This window comes from Netta rufina (genome assembly GCF_964035555.1).
Source record: "Netta rufina genome assembly, chromosome: 8".
Classification (NCBI taxonomy): Eukaryota; Metazoa; Chordata; class Aves; order Anseriformes; family Anatidae; genus Netta; species Netta rufina.
Window position 1 is genome coordinate 31,023,775 of NC_140131.1, and position 19,913 is coordinate 31,043,687.

Sequence of the window (19,913 nt, forward strand, 5' to 3'; positions counted from 1 at the left end):
ACATACACACACAGCTCTGCGCAAGCAGTTTTTCAGTTTGTCCAATTGCACTACCAATGAAATCCATCTTATATTATTTAGGGGAAATTTTAATGACTGTGACATGGGTAGAATAACTACTAGTTTGCATATATCTTACGCGCTGCAGTCCTGAACTCCCTAAAAGCCAACAAGATGACTGTGATAACAACTGACACTAATTTAGAACAAGGAAGTTCTTTCTGCCAGCTGGGGTAGGGGAAAAAAGAAGGGAGAGAGAGTACCAACTTCCCTGTCATCCAAGTATCACTTCCCTGTATTTATTTGCTCAGCTACATTAAGTAGACAGTACTAAGGATAACATTTTTAACCGACATAAAAACCATAACAAGTAGGGTGTACTAATCCCATGCAGAAATGTAGATTGGATGCGTTTCGCACTTAAAGATGCTCATTTAAGTCTTATCTCAGTGGAGTAAACACAAAGAAATAAATTGTATGGTATATATTGTATCATGCTGCTTATCTTTCTGACAATTAGGACAAGCCTAGCGAAAAAAAAATATTTATACAGAATCCAAGTACTGAGTATCAGCAGCAGAATCGACTTCACAGTTCCAGCACAGAGAGCAAGGCATATCCCTTTAATCTTTTTCAGACTTTTAACAAAGGTATAGGTTATTTGGAACATAAACGTTGACTCATCTATTCCTTAAACAAAATATATTTCAGGACACTATTCCTGAACAATTATTTTATAAGTTCATTATTTACTCCAAATTAAATTTGTAACACAGGAACAGAGCAAACACATCCCGATGTTAAGTTTCAGATCACTTCTCACAATAAATGTAACTGAAGTAGCCAGTATACCTACAGAGCACTGTACCTTCAGGTAAAGATCAATCTTTTACCTTTAAACACAGACGCAGAGATCCAGACAGAAACTCCTCATTGAGCTTAGCTCTGGTAAATTCTATTATCTATTCTCATAATTCCTATTGCAGATATACTGTAACACAGTGAATGCAACTGGAATATAAGAAGGTCTTTCAAAGTGTTGTTATCAGTACCTGTCAAACAGATTTAAGATGAAGGCATATACCTTAACTTTGATGCTCCTGGTACTCAAAAAATGCAACTATACTAGAAAGATTGTAAACAATTTTTTACTCTTCTGAACTATTCAGAGTAAGGTACCCATACACAGGTATTCTGATCACCTCTTCAATTTTATTGAATGCAATCCTTAGCATTTTGTTGCTTGTGAAAGGCTGCAAATACTAACAGAATAGTTCAGTATGTCTGCACAGACTCCGTTCTGAGCACGCCCTCCTCCCATGAAATGGGAGTAGACACTGTTCTGCATTTCAGAAGATCACAGATCACAGGGGACTGGTGAGGTAAACAGCCAACAGAACTGGAAGGCTAGTCTCTTTAACTCATTCACCATATGCTGTTTGTTTTTGTCAACTGAATAGATTAGGGGATTTTTCTGTTAAACGCCCTGTCCGACGGTGAATTTCCCCTTTTGGTATCACCTGTGAATATTTTAGTATTTAAAAGAAAGAGTAGAGAAGGCACATTTCATGAATATCTTGCAAACAACAGGAAATGTTTTTCAAACTTCATTTTAAAACCAGACCCGCATACTTAACTGGAGATTGACAAGGCAGTAAATTAGAGCCTTCCTATCTTCCTTGGAATATTATTTCACATTTAAAAAAATAAATAAGAATAAAAACACAACACCATGTTCACAAAGGAATCTACTGCATTCATTGTTTCTAAAGCAAAATTCATAGTAGCATTAGCACAACTGAATAAAGAATGTTAATTAAGACCAGATGTCACTACTGGCATCTTCAAAACCATGGAATTTTTCGAAGTTTCATGATTCAGATAAATCATATTAAAATGTAACATGATTCCGCTGTGTATTAATTTATCTCAAGAGTTTTTAAGATACAAGTCTAGAAATTATACAGCAAATTTCTCTTATACTTCACCATAAGAGACTTCAGAATCATAACCTGGATTATATGAAAAATATAATATAAATATTAAGATTATTCACAGAACACTTTTTTCTAATAGAAATGTACTTTGCAAGATCAAATAATACAAATTCACTGTTTGCCTGCCAGATTAACAAGATATTTTTCCTTCACAAATACCTTAAATTTCAAGGAAATGATCAGTGGTGTAATTTCACAATAAGCACATGCGCTCTGTTAGAAGAGTAGTGTTTGTAAAACAGAAAAAAAAAAAAATATCAAAATACACTTGACAAAGTTTTGAATGATCTTCTGCATCGCATCTATCACAAGCAGTCACATAAAGGATTCATTTCCCAAATGCTTTAAAACTCACAGTAAGAATAAGAGAAAATATCACAACTCTACAAGAGCAGACTGGGCAATTCAGGTTAAAAAAGAAAATGACAAGTTTTATTTTGACAATGAAATTTGTTTTCATATCATAAAGAAATCATAAGCAAAACATTTTGTACCTAAAAATATGAGACATGTTCCATGGTACTTTGCACCAAGATGAAATATCTCCACTCTCCAGCTTCGAAGTAAATTAATGAACCGAAACAAAGGTAGCAAAGCTGAATCAAGTAACAGTCAAGAACGTATTTTTATCTTCCCACAAATGAACACTAGTCAGCAAAAAAATGAAGCCTCTTTTCCAATGATCTAATGAAGTAAAACAGTCATGAAAGCCACAGGCATCAGGTTTAACTTTACAGTCTGATTACGTCAGCATGGCAAAAGTCTAAAATGCTAAGTACAAGGTACTAAAAGCAGTTTATCAAGATTCTAAAAATACATATAAGACCTTAGAAATTCGGTTTAGAAATTGTTAGAAATTGATCGTTTGTTCTTAGTTTCCCAGTATTCATTGCCAATAATCTAATAGCATTACTTCCATCTTAAGTCTGTACAGAGATGAAACAACCACATTCTTTCAGAACTAAAACTAAAGAATGAAACTTTTATTTGAAGCACTGATAATTCATTATGCCTCATTATTGAAACAAAAGCATCAAAGCTGGTCCTTCAGTATTATTACCTTCAGCTGATTACACAGTTTCGCAAAAATTGCAAGGCATTTTATGCAAAGTCAGGACGTATTCTTCATACAGCCCACAATTACAGCCTTGCAGTATGAACCAGACAGAACATGGAAAAATATTTTATCTACAACCTACTAAGCATAAATACCACCAGCATCTGATTTCCAAGAATTTATTTTAAACCTCTAAGAAAATGACCGCAGTTCAATTATTGCCTGAATTTCAGTGAAATCAAATGATAATGCCTCAGAATCAAAGTAGTCGAAAGTCACTAGTTGTTAAGCCTTGAAAACACAAAGAGTAGCTAACATAAATGCCCTGACATTTTTTATTTGTACGTACTCGTATTTTAACTGAGAGAGCCAATTCCTGGTTTTACTGGACTTCAGCTACAACTGATTGGACGCATCTATGTGCAGCTCCTCACATCTCACTACTTCAGTTTCAGGAATGCAGAAGATGAAACTGAAACTCAGGGAATTAAACTTCACTCTCAAGAGCTAGCCTAGTGCCCTGTAGAACTGCAGTACCACTCTGGGAAACAGATGGTCATTAAACTGCCCAGTACCAAAGGAAAAATGCTTTTTAAAAAGCCATTTTAGCAAGAAGTTTCCCTTGCTATCATGGAGAGACCACAATCAGGAACAAGCTACTTAGTGGGGTCTCAAACCCAGAGAGATACACAAAGTAACCTAGGTTATATGAAAGCAGTACTTGAGGAGGAGTGAGAAGAGGATAAGGAAAACAAAAAGCCTCACAGCTTTTACAAAACAAAGAAGCAATCAAGCAAAACCAAAACAAATAACACCCAACCCTTACTTCCTTAGTCTCAATCTAAAGACTTAATCATATCATCACACCCCTTGCTACAGGAATAAGTATTTGAGTCCCGCACCAAAGAGTCAGGAAATGTGGCTTTACCAAAATTACCTGTCTCACATGATGACATTTCTATTCAAAGTTTGATGGCACTGTACACTATTCAGTCCCCTCACATTATTTCTGAAGCAGAAAAATCCCAAGCAATTGGATTTTCCTGGTTAAGTTACTATTCATCTTCAAGAAATTCATTTTTCCTCTTTCAAACATGGCATCCACTGAGATAAAAGACCTAACCAGAAATTCCAGTCTGCTGTTCTTTCCCATTTTATTACAGGATCCCAAATTGCTTTTCAACAGGAAGTTCATCTTTTTTTTCTCTCTTCCAAATAAACAAGCACCTCCTCGGCTGTTCTGCACAGATCTCAAATGTCACTATCTACTTCTTAGCGAATTCTCCAGACAGTTAAAAAAAAAAAAAAAAAAAGTTATTAAGCTTTTAATTAATGAGGTTAATTCTGAATCCTTTGAAAGTAAAATTTTCACCATTCACAAATCCAAGTACTAACCCATATCCCACGTTCCAATAAATCCCAGTTTCCAGAAGTCAAAGATTGCAAGTCTGAAATGAGATCCCATACCAACTAATGAAAATAACGAAACATCAGTAACGATTTAAATAATTAAGGGCAGCAACCATAATCTCCAGCTAGAGACAGGAAACTCAGATGTGAAGTTGTAACACAGGATATACTGCATATTTTGCCACAGAAGCACACTTTGGGAGCCAAGCAGAGTGAAAAATAAAAGACAACTCTGTAAGATCACCTGGAAGAATGCATTATTACCACAACATCACTGGAGTATCTGCTGACTTCAGTAGCTTCCCAGTTGGCCCCTCTCTTAAAAAAAAAAAAAATCTGCTCTGAGAAGTTCCTTGTATACAATACTTACTTTCAAGCACATCCGTGCACTCCACTGATCCTGGGAGGCTTTTGTTCACAAAATGAACAAATGCTCGTACAATACAGAGACAAGTATCTGCACTATTAGCACCTAAACAAAAGTTCATCTAAGGGAGGGGAGGGAACTCTTTTTTGACTTTTCAGAGCTATATTGATTTATCAGTCCTCATTAATGAACCTTCATAGAGTTTTCCACTTACTAATCATAAATTTGAATTCATTTTCAGGGAAAAAATACAATAAAAAGTGTTACATTAAAATCCAGGTAACGCATATAATCTCTTAACTTTAACAATGCTTTTCATTGCTTTTTATCTTTTATAAACTGTGGACTTAACCTTTAACTCTTCTTTCACTTGAGCATCTGATTTCTTTCCAGAATCTCAAATCCATGGTCTATGTTACTAACATTTTCTGTGTTGTTTTTGGAAAATTAGGCTCTTTCCAGCCATTCCAACAGCTGCAATCTTTATCCATTCTTTATGCATCTCATTTTTAAATTATTGCAACATCCTTTCCTCTGGTTTTGAGATATCATTTCACTTGCGTATGTTTCTTGAGTATTCTCACCCCGTCTCTTTGCATCCTTCGCATCAAACATTGACTTCTTGACCTCACTTTCCAGGGCGCTGCTGTCTGATTCCAACTCTATTACCTCATCGTACCAAAGGACTGACACATGCTTTCCACGAGACTCCAACACTCCTTCGTACATTTCAACAACTATTTCCTGCATTCTGGTAGGTTGCTTATGACCTAATCCTTGCAAACATTGCAAATTCTCCCTGCCCTCCTCCTTTATGTTCCAAGACAAACAGTTGAGATGCTTCAGTTGAGATCAGTGCCCATCATACTATATGAGATTTGGGTCTGCACAACTCTGTCACTTGGCACAGTCATTAACTGACCTATCTCCTGCTGGCACTGAACTGGGAATAGTCTTTTACTCTGTGCACAGCATAACGAGCACAGCACAATTCAAACCCACTATGTGACTAATGGCTCTAGGCATCAGATAAATACAAACAACATAGAACACGCTCCAAGTATTTATTACGGATGTCATATACACTGAGCATATTTCTCTAACTGTGCATAACTTCACATAAACAGCAAAAAAAAAATCAAGACAAGTAGATGTCACAGAAGACTGCTAGAACAAGAACAATTTATCTATTATAAAAATTAAAAATAAATTGAGCATTAGATACATTAAAATTTCCTCTACTGCAGAGAAAGCCAATTGTAACACAGCACAGATAATGTCTTTGGTTCACACATATCAATTATGCTTGTACTCAAAGCTGAAAAAAACAAAACAAAACTATGCTGCCTACAGCAAATGCTTATTTGAAAACATTATTAGAAAAGTGACACTTCTTTTTTTTTTTTTTTAATCTTTTTGGAAATAAATCAAGCTTCTGGGGAAAACAAGCAAATGAGCGTACTCTACATTCAAACTCCCTCAATTACTCTGCTAACCAGAGTTTACAGGGAGAAAGGTTTTCATATCCACCTGAATTGGACACCCAGCATGAAAGAAACAAGAAATCAAATGCTGTCTTTCAAAGGATTTACCAAACAGTTAAAGACGCAAAAGGCAGATGCCAATTTTCATCACCCTCACACACACTTGGTTCCCCTAAATATGCCAAGAATCTAGACTGCCTTTTGACTCTCCAGTGCAATTGCTGTCATATTTCAGATGCTCTTCAGTACTTAACTAACACTCCAAACTCAAATCAAGTGGATGTAATTTCATTGCGCAATGCTGAAAAAACATTGCTGGCTTAATAAGGAACTATAAAGTGTGGCACTACAACTTGTGTACCGGCCAGTGACAGGGGAACTGCACAGCGTTTGCCTCCTGAACAAATACTTAATAAGCATAAGCATTACATGAAGAAATAAAATGAAAAAATGATGAACTTCGTTAGTGTGCAGCAGACTTCATCCACGAATGTGGCATTTGATCAAGTATTGTGAACAGATTTCTTTCCAAACATACATTTTTTTTTCTGTACAAAATCTAACTAGGTAGTTAAAATGGAGTTACGCTTTACAGAGGAGAATTTTAAATGGTTACTTCGTGTAGACTGTCTGATGAAAGAGAATGAGGATGAATTTATCAGGAATTTGCTCCTTTTTGGTTTTGCGTATAACATTAAAAAACACAGTATTACTTTGAACTTCCAATTAAATAACCTTGAAGCATTCTACAAATGCAGATACTGTTACAATATTAATTTGATGCAAACAAACTTTATTCTAATTTTACAACCTGAGACAGAGACAGAAAATAAGTTTACCTGCCCAAGATGATACAACAGATCCACAGTAAAGCCCAAGAAAAATTGAGATCTCACAGCATTTTCAAACCTATGAGACTACATTTCTCCTCTAAAAGATGTAACAAAGCGATGTATAAATGTACAAACCACAATGCCAGCAAGCAGTTTTACCAGCCTAATGTCCTTTTTATATTAAATGACAAAGCAGAAGACGAATTTTGAACAAAGGGAAAAAAATGAAGGAATGGGTATTCATGAATCTGGCATGTAACTATATAAATTTTCAGTTCTACTACAATATAAGCAGAGAATTAACTACACTGAAAATTAAGCCCATTCTTGTCACCTAGCAGGAACTAAAACACTTCTATCACTGCTTTTAGAATAGAGCTTGTAGTGGGGGGAAAAAAAAAAAAAAAGACTAACAAAGAACAGAGTCAGTGTAAAGGGTCAGGATTTTAATGAAAACCAGAAGGTTTTCATTATTATAATACATTTTTTTTCCTTCTCCTCCCATCCAGCTGAAACACTGACATGCTTCTGAGGACGAACCTATAAAGCTTTCTGCCAAGAGAACACTGGGACTGGGGTACGTAAACTCACTAGGGGCAAAATGAAACAAGCTGATTGGAATTGCAGCTTTCACTGAACAATTTGTTCACCAACACAAGGAAAAAGCTAAACACATCTGGACTTTGGGGATTCTTTTTCTACCAAAAAGATTTCAAGCTGCTGGAAAAGTGTGCATGTGTGCTATGAACAATGAAAATTTAATCTGAAATGTGCTGAAGAACTTCCTGTCCATAAAAAAATTACTGCATTACTCAACTACTGGCTTCACCAAGCATGCTAAAAAACTGCAGAGCAAGTTTAAGGGCTGAAGTATTTAACCACTTTACTATCAAGATACTGTCTCAGCTAGATCAGTCCAGTGTAAGAACTTAAATACACAAATGAACTTTTAGACATTTTCCCAGGGTATTACAACTTATTTCAGTATGTCTATAGCACAAATGACAACTCTATTCAAACATCGATACAAACTTTCTGTTTTCGAGTATTCATTTGCAAACTGCTGAAAGCCCGAATCATACCTACTTGGTCACTCCTCACCAAGAACAAACCCAAACACATTGATAGCAAGACTTATTTCTATTCATGCTTTTTTCTGTCCCAGGTCCTGATGGATTTTGCCATTCGAAAGGACCTTGTTGCAAGCATTACTTTGACAGGTACGGTCTTTAAAGAAATCCTCTGCTTGGCTCAGTTAAATAAATAATTAAATAAATCTTACAATCTCAAAAAATTTCTTCCCATTCTCACTCAGGAAATCAAACTGCCAGAATTTAGATTCTTGACACAGCCAACCCTCAGAATCTGTACTACCAATAAGGACAGCACATGCATTTTAGAAAAAAATAAGTCCCATGTATGCTTGTATAAACTTCAAGGAAGAGCATTTATATTTCTCAGTGCATACAGAAATCAGGCCATGAATAAAAATAAGATGCCATTTTAATAGATATCAGGTGATAAATGGTTTTCAAAATTGAAAAAATACTCTCTAAACAGATACTCAAGGGCACAAGCATGTATGCTTCCTTAAATTAAAGTATGTTCAAAATCAAAACCAAACTGATAAAGTCTCAAGACAGTGACTCACCCCTTCCTGGAAAAATCAGTAAAAAGGTCAGATGTTTCTGAAACAGACAATTGCTGGAAAAATAAAGACAAATATTATTTCTAACTACAGCTCAGTACAATTGTTTTCATTCCTGAGCCTGAGGTAACTACGCGTTCACTAATCAAGTACTCAATCCTTACATAACTTTCCATTTGGAAATCAAAGAAGTCTTGACAACAATGAAATAAGCCACACAATATTCCTTGTGAAACAGACTGCAACCTCACAAAGGTTACATGTTTTGTCCAGTACCTTACCCATGACAGAGGAAATGTATGGCCATCTCATACATCTAGAAAACCATGTAATTTCATATGTTAACCACAAGACACATTCCTTGCACACATTTGCAGACCACAACAGCAAGAACACTGAATTAAAGGAGAATTACTTGCACTCTTTGGATTCAGTTGAAGAAAAAATCTGGGGAAAAAAATAAAATAAATCCAAGCTTCATCTCACAAAAATCTACATAGAAAATAGAATATTGACTTAACACAGTACACGTTACCATTCTGGAAAAACAGTTTATGAAACATTAAGATTCAAAACTACAGAAGAATTTCTGCATAGAATATGGCTTAACAAGTAGAATTATTTTCAATTTTTTCTAACTGTTTAAAAGAAATTACTACCATTAACAATGCAGTGACTACATAATCTCACTCTTGTATTCACTGTACACAAAGGTTTCTCAGTATCAAACTTTTGAAAAAAAATATTTAGATTGAAAACCAGTTTTTCTGATCTATGAATAAAAATATGAGAAACTATTAGAAAAGAAACATGTAACAAAATAGTTATTATTTGTTAAAGTCAACTTTTTCATATTTACTTTCTGTTGATGTTTTACCATCAACAATTAAACATGGTGACTTTTTCAATCAGACATCACCACACAACTTACCCTCTTCTGCACAGAAAGAATACATTATTTTAAAATAAGAGACTAACAATGACTGAAACAGACAACAGAAGCACAAGAAAAATTACAAAAAAAAAAAAAATTGATGCAACTGAAAATTACTTAACATTTTCATATATAAAACTTGGTTTTAGGCACTGAATTAATTCTGTTTAAGTAAAGATTAAAAGAGCACATCACCAAACACGCTTTGATCTTTGGTCAGATGTAACTCGTTTCTAAAACAGCGTTCTACAGTGCCGGTGGTTTTTTAATTATAAAAGATGGGGTGCTTCTGGCCCCAAGGAGCTCACAACAATAGTATCATTAAATCTTCCACAGCCTTTTTCTTAAATCATAAAATCTTAGCACAAAAGCCCTCAGCAAAACTTCTGCTTTAAATATTTATCAAGAGGTGAGAAACAGATGGCTAGACTGGTTTTACAGACTGAAAACGTTCTGACATGGTATTCCATCTCTTTTGCTGCCAACTGCCATTAAGAGATTCACAGAGGTTCAGAAACACAGAACATAAACAAAAAAAAAAAAAAAAAAAAAAAAAAATTAAAAAAAAAAAAAAAAAAAACAGAAAGGATGTTTTTCAAAGAGGTAGCCTTAACCTCTCTAATTAATTTCCAAGGAAGCTACTTTAAAAACAAAACTGCCAATCACACACTAAGTTTCACTTGCTTCCATTAAGTGAAGGACTTCATCGCTAACCATCCTCCAGTCTCCAAAGCTCAGTGAGCCTTTAGTGTCAAACAAACACACTATATATTCTACTTAACTGAACAGAAACCCAAGATAACAATAACCAGGTATGGTTTGTTAAATCTTCTATGTTAATGTTATTTGTACAGTTGATGCCCATCACAGAAAGAACTCTAGATGTACAAACATACACACTAAACGGAGGTTTATGCCAAATAGACTCGAACAAATCAGAATCCATCATTTTTCCTTCCAAATACTTCAGTTGCTAAATTAAGGCCCACAGCCTTAGTTCTGTTCATCTATTCTCACCTTGGATATTGCAATACAATTTGATAGAAGTCAGACTGGAGCATCTTACTACGCAAGTGTGAAAGTCCACCCAGGACTTGAACTGTATGCCCTCAGAGTGCTCATGAGGAGAACAAAAACACAATACCAAAACAAACAAACAAACCTTACTGAAGTCAAAACCCTGGAAAGTGTATCTAAGCGAAGAGCCACAAGCAACAATTTTTCATTAGCAAGAAAACAATGATACCTTTCATCAGGTGATTATTACTTTACAATTCCTATCTATAAGAAAAAAAATAATAATTAAAAAAAAAACACCTAATTATTACAGACAGGAGAATTTAGAGCACAGCAGTCCAAGTCTCAAAAAATACAATTTCATCTGGATGACAGACAACTAGAACCCAGACGTCCCAGTTCCCCCTGCTCTCTCATAACCATGAGGAGAAGACTATCACGCAAAGCAGTTCACTGAAGTATCCTGCTTTTAATGAGCACATATCATGACATATATGCTGCAGTCACTACAAAAACAAATGCACTAATCAGAATAAAATTATCTGCGGAACAACACTCAAAATTCATCGCAAAAATTGTGTTGTGGAAAAAAAAAGGAGAACACATTTCACATAGTGTGGAAAAAAAGGTAAAACAAAAGTTCTACTGACAGAATGGCTTGAACAAATCAACATTTATTTCACTATTATTAGTTCATATTATTTTATAGTGTTATCAGAGGAAATACGTTCATTACTGAAAGCAGTCACACACCAGGGAATATGCTGTTGGACTAAAAACACGAAGCATCTCCACTTCAGCCTACCCAAGACATGTGCATTGGCCACTGTACACCTAATTCTGAACGGTGTACTTATAAAAATGGTTGACTGAAAGGCAAAAATGCCCAATAATCCACAAACAGAAATAGCAGCTGAAGAATTTAAGAATTAGGAAATACTGGCCCATCAAACAAAATCTTTCCCTTTTTTCATGATATAACCGCTGAAGATACTTTAAACATGAACAACACACTTTAATACCAGAAGAGCTATATTAAACAGGTACCACATAAATATTGGACATGAGTTGCTTTTTCTAATCCCCTAGATTTTCTTCTGGATCCTTATTTCCCTCTAAATGTACCCATGCACACTTTTTACTTTATCAGAAGTAGCGTACAGACTCCAGGAAAATAAATAAATAAATACATCAGAACTGCAAACGTATGAGGAGAGCCTACATACGTATTTGCTTACAAACACGTCGCGAACGTTTGCTCAACATTCAGAAAAACCGTCCTCCAAATGCAAGCCTTGACGCTGCCAACCTGCCCTTCGGATCCCCAGGCACCAGCGCTATCAAGGGCGAGGCCTCTCCCCGCTGTGCCCGCGCTGCGCCGCTGGACGCCCCGCTGCCATTAGCGAGCCCAGCCTGGCTCTGCTGCTGCGAGGCTGCACTCAGGGTAGCAGCAGGGGAAGGAGAAGGGAAAGCCTCGGGACGAAAACACAGGTAATACTTTAACACAGCCCTGTCTCCAAAGCTCCCAGAGCACTGCTTTTCATTGTGTTCTTGGTCTAGAGAGGAGCTAATATATTTATAAACAAAATTTTACACCAGAATTGAAAGATAAATGTTTCTCTGCCCATTGCAAGATGTCAAAGCAAATGTTTGATATTCTTTTCAATCGGTATGAGAGGCACCGAACTTTTTTTTTTTGCGTAACAAAATACTTGGCTTTATAGCCCTAAGATGCAATTTTTCAAAAAGCATGACATAATTCAACAAAAGCAACCCATTTAGAAGGTACATTTCAATATAAAAACTTAAATCATCAGAGAAGCTAGCTATATACCTACAAACAGACCATTTTATACATATATATATATTTTTATATATATATAAAATATACATATATATAAAATCTGTGTCCATACCTTAAGGAAATAGCTATCTCCTAATAATACGAAAAAGCATATTAAATTTTGCTGAAATGAAAACAGTAGCATAGAACTTTTAGTTTAAACATCTGTTATTATTTCTTTAAACCAGCACAATGGAATTAGTGACTTAGGAAAAAAATCTGGTAGGTCTAGATAAAATTCAGGCAGTTTGATGATGCCGTAAATAAAATTGCCTTTTCTTGAAATGAAGTCTGAAGTTGAAATCCATGTTTTTGTATGTATTTCTGACGTGTTTTCTCACAATGCTGAACACCAGACAGAACACAAAACCTGAGCTATCATTCACAAGCCGAACAAAGAAAACAAAATTAAGAGGCTGCCCAAAGGAACAGAGACGAGTAAACTGAAAGCCTGCTTTCTGAAGCGATGGGTATTTAAGTACACACACAAGAAAATGCAGCGTTCTCCTCCAAGGCACCCCCCTGCTCTCCCCAGCGCCGACCCAAAACCTCTCCCGGGTAGGGGCGGCTGCACCAGGCGATCACGGAGATCTCTGCCAGCCTTAAGGACCCCGCTTCCCCACACGACACGGGGGACGCGGGGCTGCTGCAGCCCCCCAAACCCCGACCCGCCCTGAATCCCCCCCGCCAGGCAGCGCCGCTCCCGGCGCCCAGCGCTGCCGCAGCCGTGCGGGACAAAGGGGCTGCCGGAGCCGCGAGGGGCGGCACGGCCGAGCCGCGGCCGCTGCGCCCGGTTGCGGGGAATATTTGGGGGAACATTCTGGGGAACATTCTGGGCAATATTTTCCTCAGGGCGTGTGCGCGCTTCGCGCCGCGGTCCGCAGGGGGCCCGCCGCTCCCCCCGCCGGCCGCCCCCGCTCTGGAAGGTTCCCTCCGGAGAAGCCCCCGGGGGCGGCGCCGCAGACAAAGCCGGGCCCGCCGCGACCCCGGGCCGTCACCGGGACCCCCCCGCACCCCGCCACGGCCGCCCCCAGGCCCCGCTGCCCGCCGAGCGCCCGCCCCTCAGCCCCGCCTCGGCGCCCCGCTTCCCCCTCACACCGCCCCGAGCCCCCCCGTCCCTCCGCCGCTGCCGCCGCCCTTCCCCAGCGCCGAACAAAGCGGCCGGGCGGGGGGGGGGGGGGGGGGAGGCGGCGGGTGCCGACAGACGGAGCGGCCGGGCCCACACTCACCCACAGCTCCGTGCCCCAGCTCATGGCGGCTCCGCGGGCAGCGCCGGCTGCGGCTGAGGCGGCGGCGGGGACGGGGGGGGCGGCCGGAGAGGGTCCCGGCGGTGCCCTCGGTCAGCGGGGAGAGGCGGCACAAGGAGCGGCGGCGCTGCGAGCTGCGGCCCCGCCCGGCTCGGGGAGGGGGAGCCGCGGAGGAGACTGGGAGAGGGGCGGGCTCGGCCGGGGCCGGGCCGGGCCGAGGCGCCGCTCCCGGGGGAGGCCCGGCGCCCAGCCTCCCTCCCGCCGCGCCTGGCGGCCCCCCCCGGCCCGAGGCGCCGCCCGGTACCGGGCGGAGGGAGGCGGCGGCGCTGTCCCTGGACGAAACCGGGGTGTGTGGGGAGGGGAGCGGCCGCGCCCCGCTCGACTCTGAGGCGACGCCCGGGGGCAGAGCCCGCGCAGCGAGACCCCGGCCCTCGGCGCCGCGCCTCAGGGCGGCCGGGCAGGCGCTGAGTCACGGCGGGAGCGGCCCCGGGCACAGCGGCTCTCGGGCCCCGCCGCGAATTTCCTCAGCGCCTGGCAAGGAAATGGTGTTAAATCCTCGCCATTTCTCCACCAAAATGTCCGTTTCGAAACCTGATAGAAGGCAGAGGTTTGGAGAGTCCTCAGAATTCCCCTCAGAGCATCAATTTTTGGTTTTCCTCCCATTTTTACTCAAAAATTGCAGCAAGGACGTGGTGAAAATATTGCTGTTCTGCTCAGTCTCCATCATGAAAAAAAAGTGACCTAAGCCCAATAATTTTTTTTCGTTTCCAAAATCACCTTCCAGGTATTGCTCGTTCACATGATGCTTAGTTGACATTTAATCTTTTTCCTTAGGAGAGCAAAATGCAAATTCTTTTAGATATGAAACCATTACAGTAAGATAATGTGAATTATCAAAATAAGCAGATGAGATCACAGGTCAACGATGTTATTTCTGGAGTGAAGTGTTGGAGCCAGTCACGTTACACTAGAAATGCATTTGGTCTGTGGGAAGCCCCAAGCTGAACAATTCTGCCACGTGTTGTGGTGGCCGACGGAGAGGATGTTTTAGCAAGCCAGCGGTCACAAAACCCCAGATTTGGGCTCAAATTCCACACTTGGGCTCACTTCAATTGAACAGATGTTAATTCAAACAGTCTGTACATTGCATTTTACTGAAAATATTCACCAGGCTGAAAACATTTTGAGGATTCTGGTAATGAAGCACTGATGAATAAGAAAAGTAATCATATTATATCTATATATACATATATAGATAGATAGATACACACACACACACTCATTCAATTCACATGCTTTTGAGGATTAGGAAGAAAAACTTAGATCAACTCTTTGCTTAGCTACTTGTTCAATAAAGTTTGATTTTTAGTTTGCTTCTGACCCATACTTCTTCCTAAAAGAACAATCACACGTATATCAGGTGTGTTTACACACAGGTACATTTCACCTTTACTTCAACTAGGAGCCACCTGTTCATCCATGGTGAGAAGATCATAGTTCATTTCAACAATAAACTACAAATGTAACTGCAAATTAGTTAAAAGACAAAAGAACAGTCATTTAAGTTCCCAACAAACCTGGAATTCCTATGCAATATATAAAGACCTTAAGATCAAACCTAATTTTAGCTCATTAAAGATAAAATAGAAGTCCTAGCAGTGTAACACTTAGTATCTCAGTTTAGAGAGGTCTGACATCAGCCACCATCAGGCCCTTTCCTGTTCAAGTACAGTCTGGCTTTAGGAGATTCCCATCCACACAGTGAGCTATGCTCTTCTCCAGTTTAGCAGTTCAGGATGTGAAGTGACGTAGCTGTAAGATGAGGGAAAAAGCCTACTGCGTCTCTGTGGGATATTGACAGAAGCATTATAATTAATCATTTAGAATTTTGACATTGTTTCCTTATCAGGAACTGCAGTTGGCCCTACTCCTATATATAATTAAACAAATATTATCCCACAGATTTTTATTCTCTTAGTCACACCTCTGAAAACATTTATCTTCAGAAAAAGTGCAGATGATTAAAGAAGTCTCACCCAAGGGACTTAAGAAGAAAAATACACTGAAGACATATTTAAGTAATTTTTACACACAAAAGCTCCGTGATAAATTGCATTGTCCTAGTATCCTTCTAACCCATTATCATCTTCTAGATGATGACGACATCTTATATTTAGCTTAGAAAATTTTATGACTGTACTTAGCTGTTTTTCCCCATCACTGATGGATTAACAAGGGTTTTAAAAGAAAACTGCCTGATTTTATTTTTAGGACAAATCTACATCACTCTAGTTATTACAATTGTTACATGTTCTGTTAATTCTGTTCACTTCTCAACAGAATCTACTAAGATTTACAAGTGTACCTAAGGATATTATCTTGGCAGAAAAACAATTTGTGTGATTAATTTGGAGTGGCAGAGAAGTCTGTCTGGCACTCCCTGCAGGCACACTTCCTAAAGACAGAAGCAGCTTAGCTTTCCATTGCCACAAAAATCAGCAGGACCAAGCAAACCGTTTCCAAGTATCTTTTTCTCAGTTTGAAGTGCCATTAATCCTTTTCTCTGCTAGCCAGCAGTCTCTTTGTTATATTAAAATTGCATTTTTACTCCACAAAGAAATGTTGCAAAAGCATATTCTCTTTTCACTTTGAAAACAAAATAATTTAGCTTTTCCCTTTATTTATGCATGTATTTCCTCCATTGCCAGCATTCCAAGTGCTCTAATTTCTAAAAATATCCCATGTTCCTAGCACCTGTGTGGTGAGCAGATGATCATTATTTTACAGCTAGGAAATAATTTAGAGACAAAAGAAGTCTTGACACTTCTACTTGCTTTGCTATCTGCACAGATTTCCTCTGTCTCCCAGAGGCTGGTTATTAAACAATAACCAGCAGCTTCCAAAGTGTCTGTAGTTATGCATCTGGCTACAGACTTACTTCCACTGGGCTCCTATTTCTACTATTAGGGAAAATATTTAAACTCACTTTTTTTTTTAATATTTTTAAATACAAGCATTTCTGACTACTTAAAAAAAAAAAAAAAACTAACTGTATTAGACTGCACTACCTCTGCTTCAAGGCAAAAGTAAAACAGCACTTACTAGGGCAGCTTCATCCACTAGTTAGGTCACCTAAGTTTTTCCCCTACCTCTGAATTTCTGTGGGAAGAACGGTATGCCCTCCTTCGTCTTTTCTGGTTTGTGCTGTGAAATGAATTTTCTATAGCAGAGAAATGTATTTCTTCTCCCCACCCCCCAGCAAGCAAAACAAAGGTATCACCTGTGATCAGATAACAGAACTGAAAGGACAACTTACACAGCGGTAAACAGGGCAAAAATGAGAACTTTTATCTGCTTTTATGAAATACCCCATGTTCACTCCTTTTGCCCACACTACAGCCAAGAGCACATCTTCTGGTGCTATGTGTAGCAGAGAGAATGTGGCATCAATCAGCATCAACTAGCAATACTTTAACTACAAACAGCTTCTTATTTCACAGGAATTTGCTTTTTTTCCAGTGAAGTGAGACTCAGTTTAGCATTTTATCTGACAACATACAAATGTATCCCAAGGTGAAGGCTGGCCAATTACTGCAGAAATATCAGGGAATACCCTTAAGTCATGATCTTTAAAACACTACTTTGGACTCTAACGTCTGAGTATTACAAAGTAATTTGCTTTCATTGCACATAGTTTCAGAATTTTATCAAAACAACCGCTAACACCATGGCTTTGCTACCTTAATTTCTGAAATCTCCACCTAACTCCTATCTTCTCAATTCTCCCACCCACTCCATGCACATTTCCCTACATTAAAAGAACATTGAACTGTAACAACTGTGTGGAATTAGGTTAATAACAATTGTGAATTCTGATAGACAAAAATTTTCATTACTGTATTATCTACACACATAAAAATAATTATGGTCAAGATAAAAAGCAAAGGCTTGAACAGTAACTACCATCTGCATTGATTAGTTAGCAGTTTTCAAGCAGAGTATAGATTAACATGCTGTATCAATATTGAACCACGAAGTTTGTCAAGGTACTAATTCAAGCTGCAGAAAAATGAGGAGTGGAGAAACATCCAGCTACAGATCAGCACCACCCATTTTCAGAGGTGTTAAAATATTTTACTATCATCTGCCTGAATTATGATCAGAAATATATATTAAATTGTGTGCAACCTTTCGTAACATTTGAACATAATCTGTATGCTGGGTCACCGGTTAATCTCTTTAAAAGGAATTTAAATTTAAAACTGTATTACTCCCCCCAGACTGTGACAGTAACAGGTAACAAGTTTGCAGTAGTTTCCAGACATCCAGCTGAAATTATTTACTGAACTTGATAGCCACCTGCTGGCAATCACTGGAACAAGCAGAATAACTCATTTCTGCTGTAGCTAATCAGATCCTATTTCATGGAGCCAGTGTAAATTACATTAATTTGAAACTCAGAGGCAAATGAGCCCTGGATTGCCCTACCTTCCACACACACCACTGCAGGTCTTGACTTCTCTCCTTTAAGGGAACTCTTGTCAGTGGTTTACTTTCAAGTATCCTTCCTTCATTATTGTAAACCTCTGGTGGTAGATACCTTCTTTTCTCATGAGAAAGGAGATGTCCACGTTGCATAATACCACGTTTACACTGGTGCATGAAAGAACTGGCAAAGGATCACAATACAGAGGAAAACTCAGTAACTCACATGTCCAAGAACATTCCCTCCTTCCCACCATTAAGCACTTGTAAGAACAGGAGCCTGTACATAAACCAGCAATGCCAATGAGGACACTGCTGTTCATAGAATAGGCAACTAATCAAGCAAAAAGATGTAGTTACCTTCCTACACCTTTCTCTCATATTAACAAAGATCACTACAACTCTGTTCATCATCTTATTTCTCCCCAGGTGATATTCTATCAGAGACTGTTTGCTATTTTTAAGTAATTTCAAAGAAACAAAACAAACAAATCACTTGTCAGAAAAATAATCCTTCCTAAACATCGCATTTCCAGTGCTCTATTTAACTAAATTTAAAGACCAGCATCTGTTTTTAGGACTTAAGGTGCATATCAGGTCTAAAAGGTAGCAAACAAACCTAGTAGGAGTCGTTTTTCCTTTTTGCTTTAAGCATATTTTTCCCTTAAAGATACTGGGAGATGCAGAGGGAAGAACATACAGAATTTCTTAAGAAATATATTTATTTTTTTCCTCCCCAATACACTTATCTTCTAGTAGCCAAGGTTTTCCCCTGGATTTCCTGCAATCTATAGTACTCTCCTTACATCCAGATTCTCTTCAGCTGATGAGGTTTTGAAAAGAAGGTAAGGGCTAAGTTCTGTTGCTGCCTTCATCCCCCCCATACACACTGTACAGTACTGTTGATTTTGTGCCATAGTAGCGGGAAAGTAATGGTAGAATCAGTCAAAAATCAAATATTAAGTTCAGTGAAGTAGCAGCAAAAGAACTTAATTACAGGTTCTCCCTGGCTTCACCCAATTATTCACACAAATTTGGCTTTATGGTCTGCTAATTAGATCATACACATGGCCCTGCAACCAAAACACCTCAGCCTCTAGAGCAGAGCCTGAGGCCAGCATAGCTCATGCCAATTAGCCCAGCATATGAGTTGCCTGTTGAAGAGGCTCACAAATGAGCTCCTCACCTGGGAAGCAGGCAAGAAAGAGGCCACACAGGATTCTCCCAGTCATACCACTGCAACTTGCAAGCCCCATTCCTGACAAACCCAAATGATCCTGTAGTTTTCCTTTTAAATTCAAAACTAACCAATTTGCAAGAGGACTCATGTCTTCTACTTTATCCACTGATTTATAATACAATTACTATATGATCAGCTTTGAAAACTCAAGGTACTGGAAATTATTGGGAAGTTCATCTCTAGTAATAAAGGTTTTTGTTTGTGACCAAAATGTAGCCAAATTTGAGGACTGACCTGCCCTTCCCCTCTAGGGTGAAATTTGTACACCTTTGGAGCAGGTTACAAAAATATCCAGGCACACATACATATGAAAATCTATTTCAGCATTCAGAAGCTTTATTCTGAGTTCAT

The 19,913-nt window shown here is 38.9% G+C and overlaps 1 protein-coding gene across 4 annotated transcripts in view; it reads right to left on the reverse strand.

Annotated features, from left to right (window-relative positions):
- Positions 1–13,979, reverse strand: part of FNBP1L (formin binding protein 1 like) — a 50,997-nt gene extending 37,018 nt beyond the window's left edge. For all 4 annotated transcript variants that reach the window (XM_084291365.1, XM_084291364.1, XM_084291367.1 and 1 more), the window contains exon 1: positions 13,820–13,979. In XM_084291365.1, coding sequence (XP_084147491.1) covers positions 13,820–13,843 — 24 coding nt within the window. In that variant the 5' untranslated portion in view covers positions 13,844–13,979. The remainder of the gene's footprint in view (positions 1–13,819) is intronic.
- Positions 13,980–19,913: the final 5,934 nt, after the last annotated feature.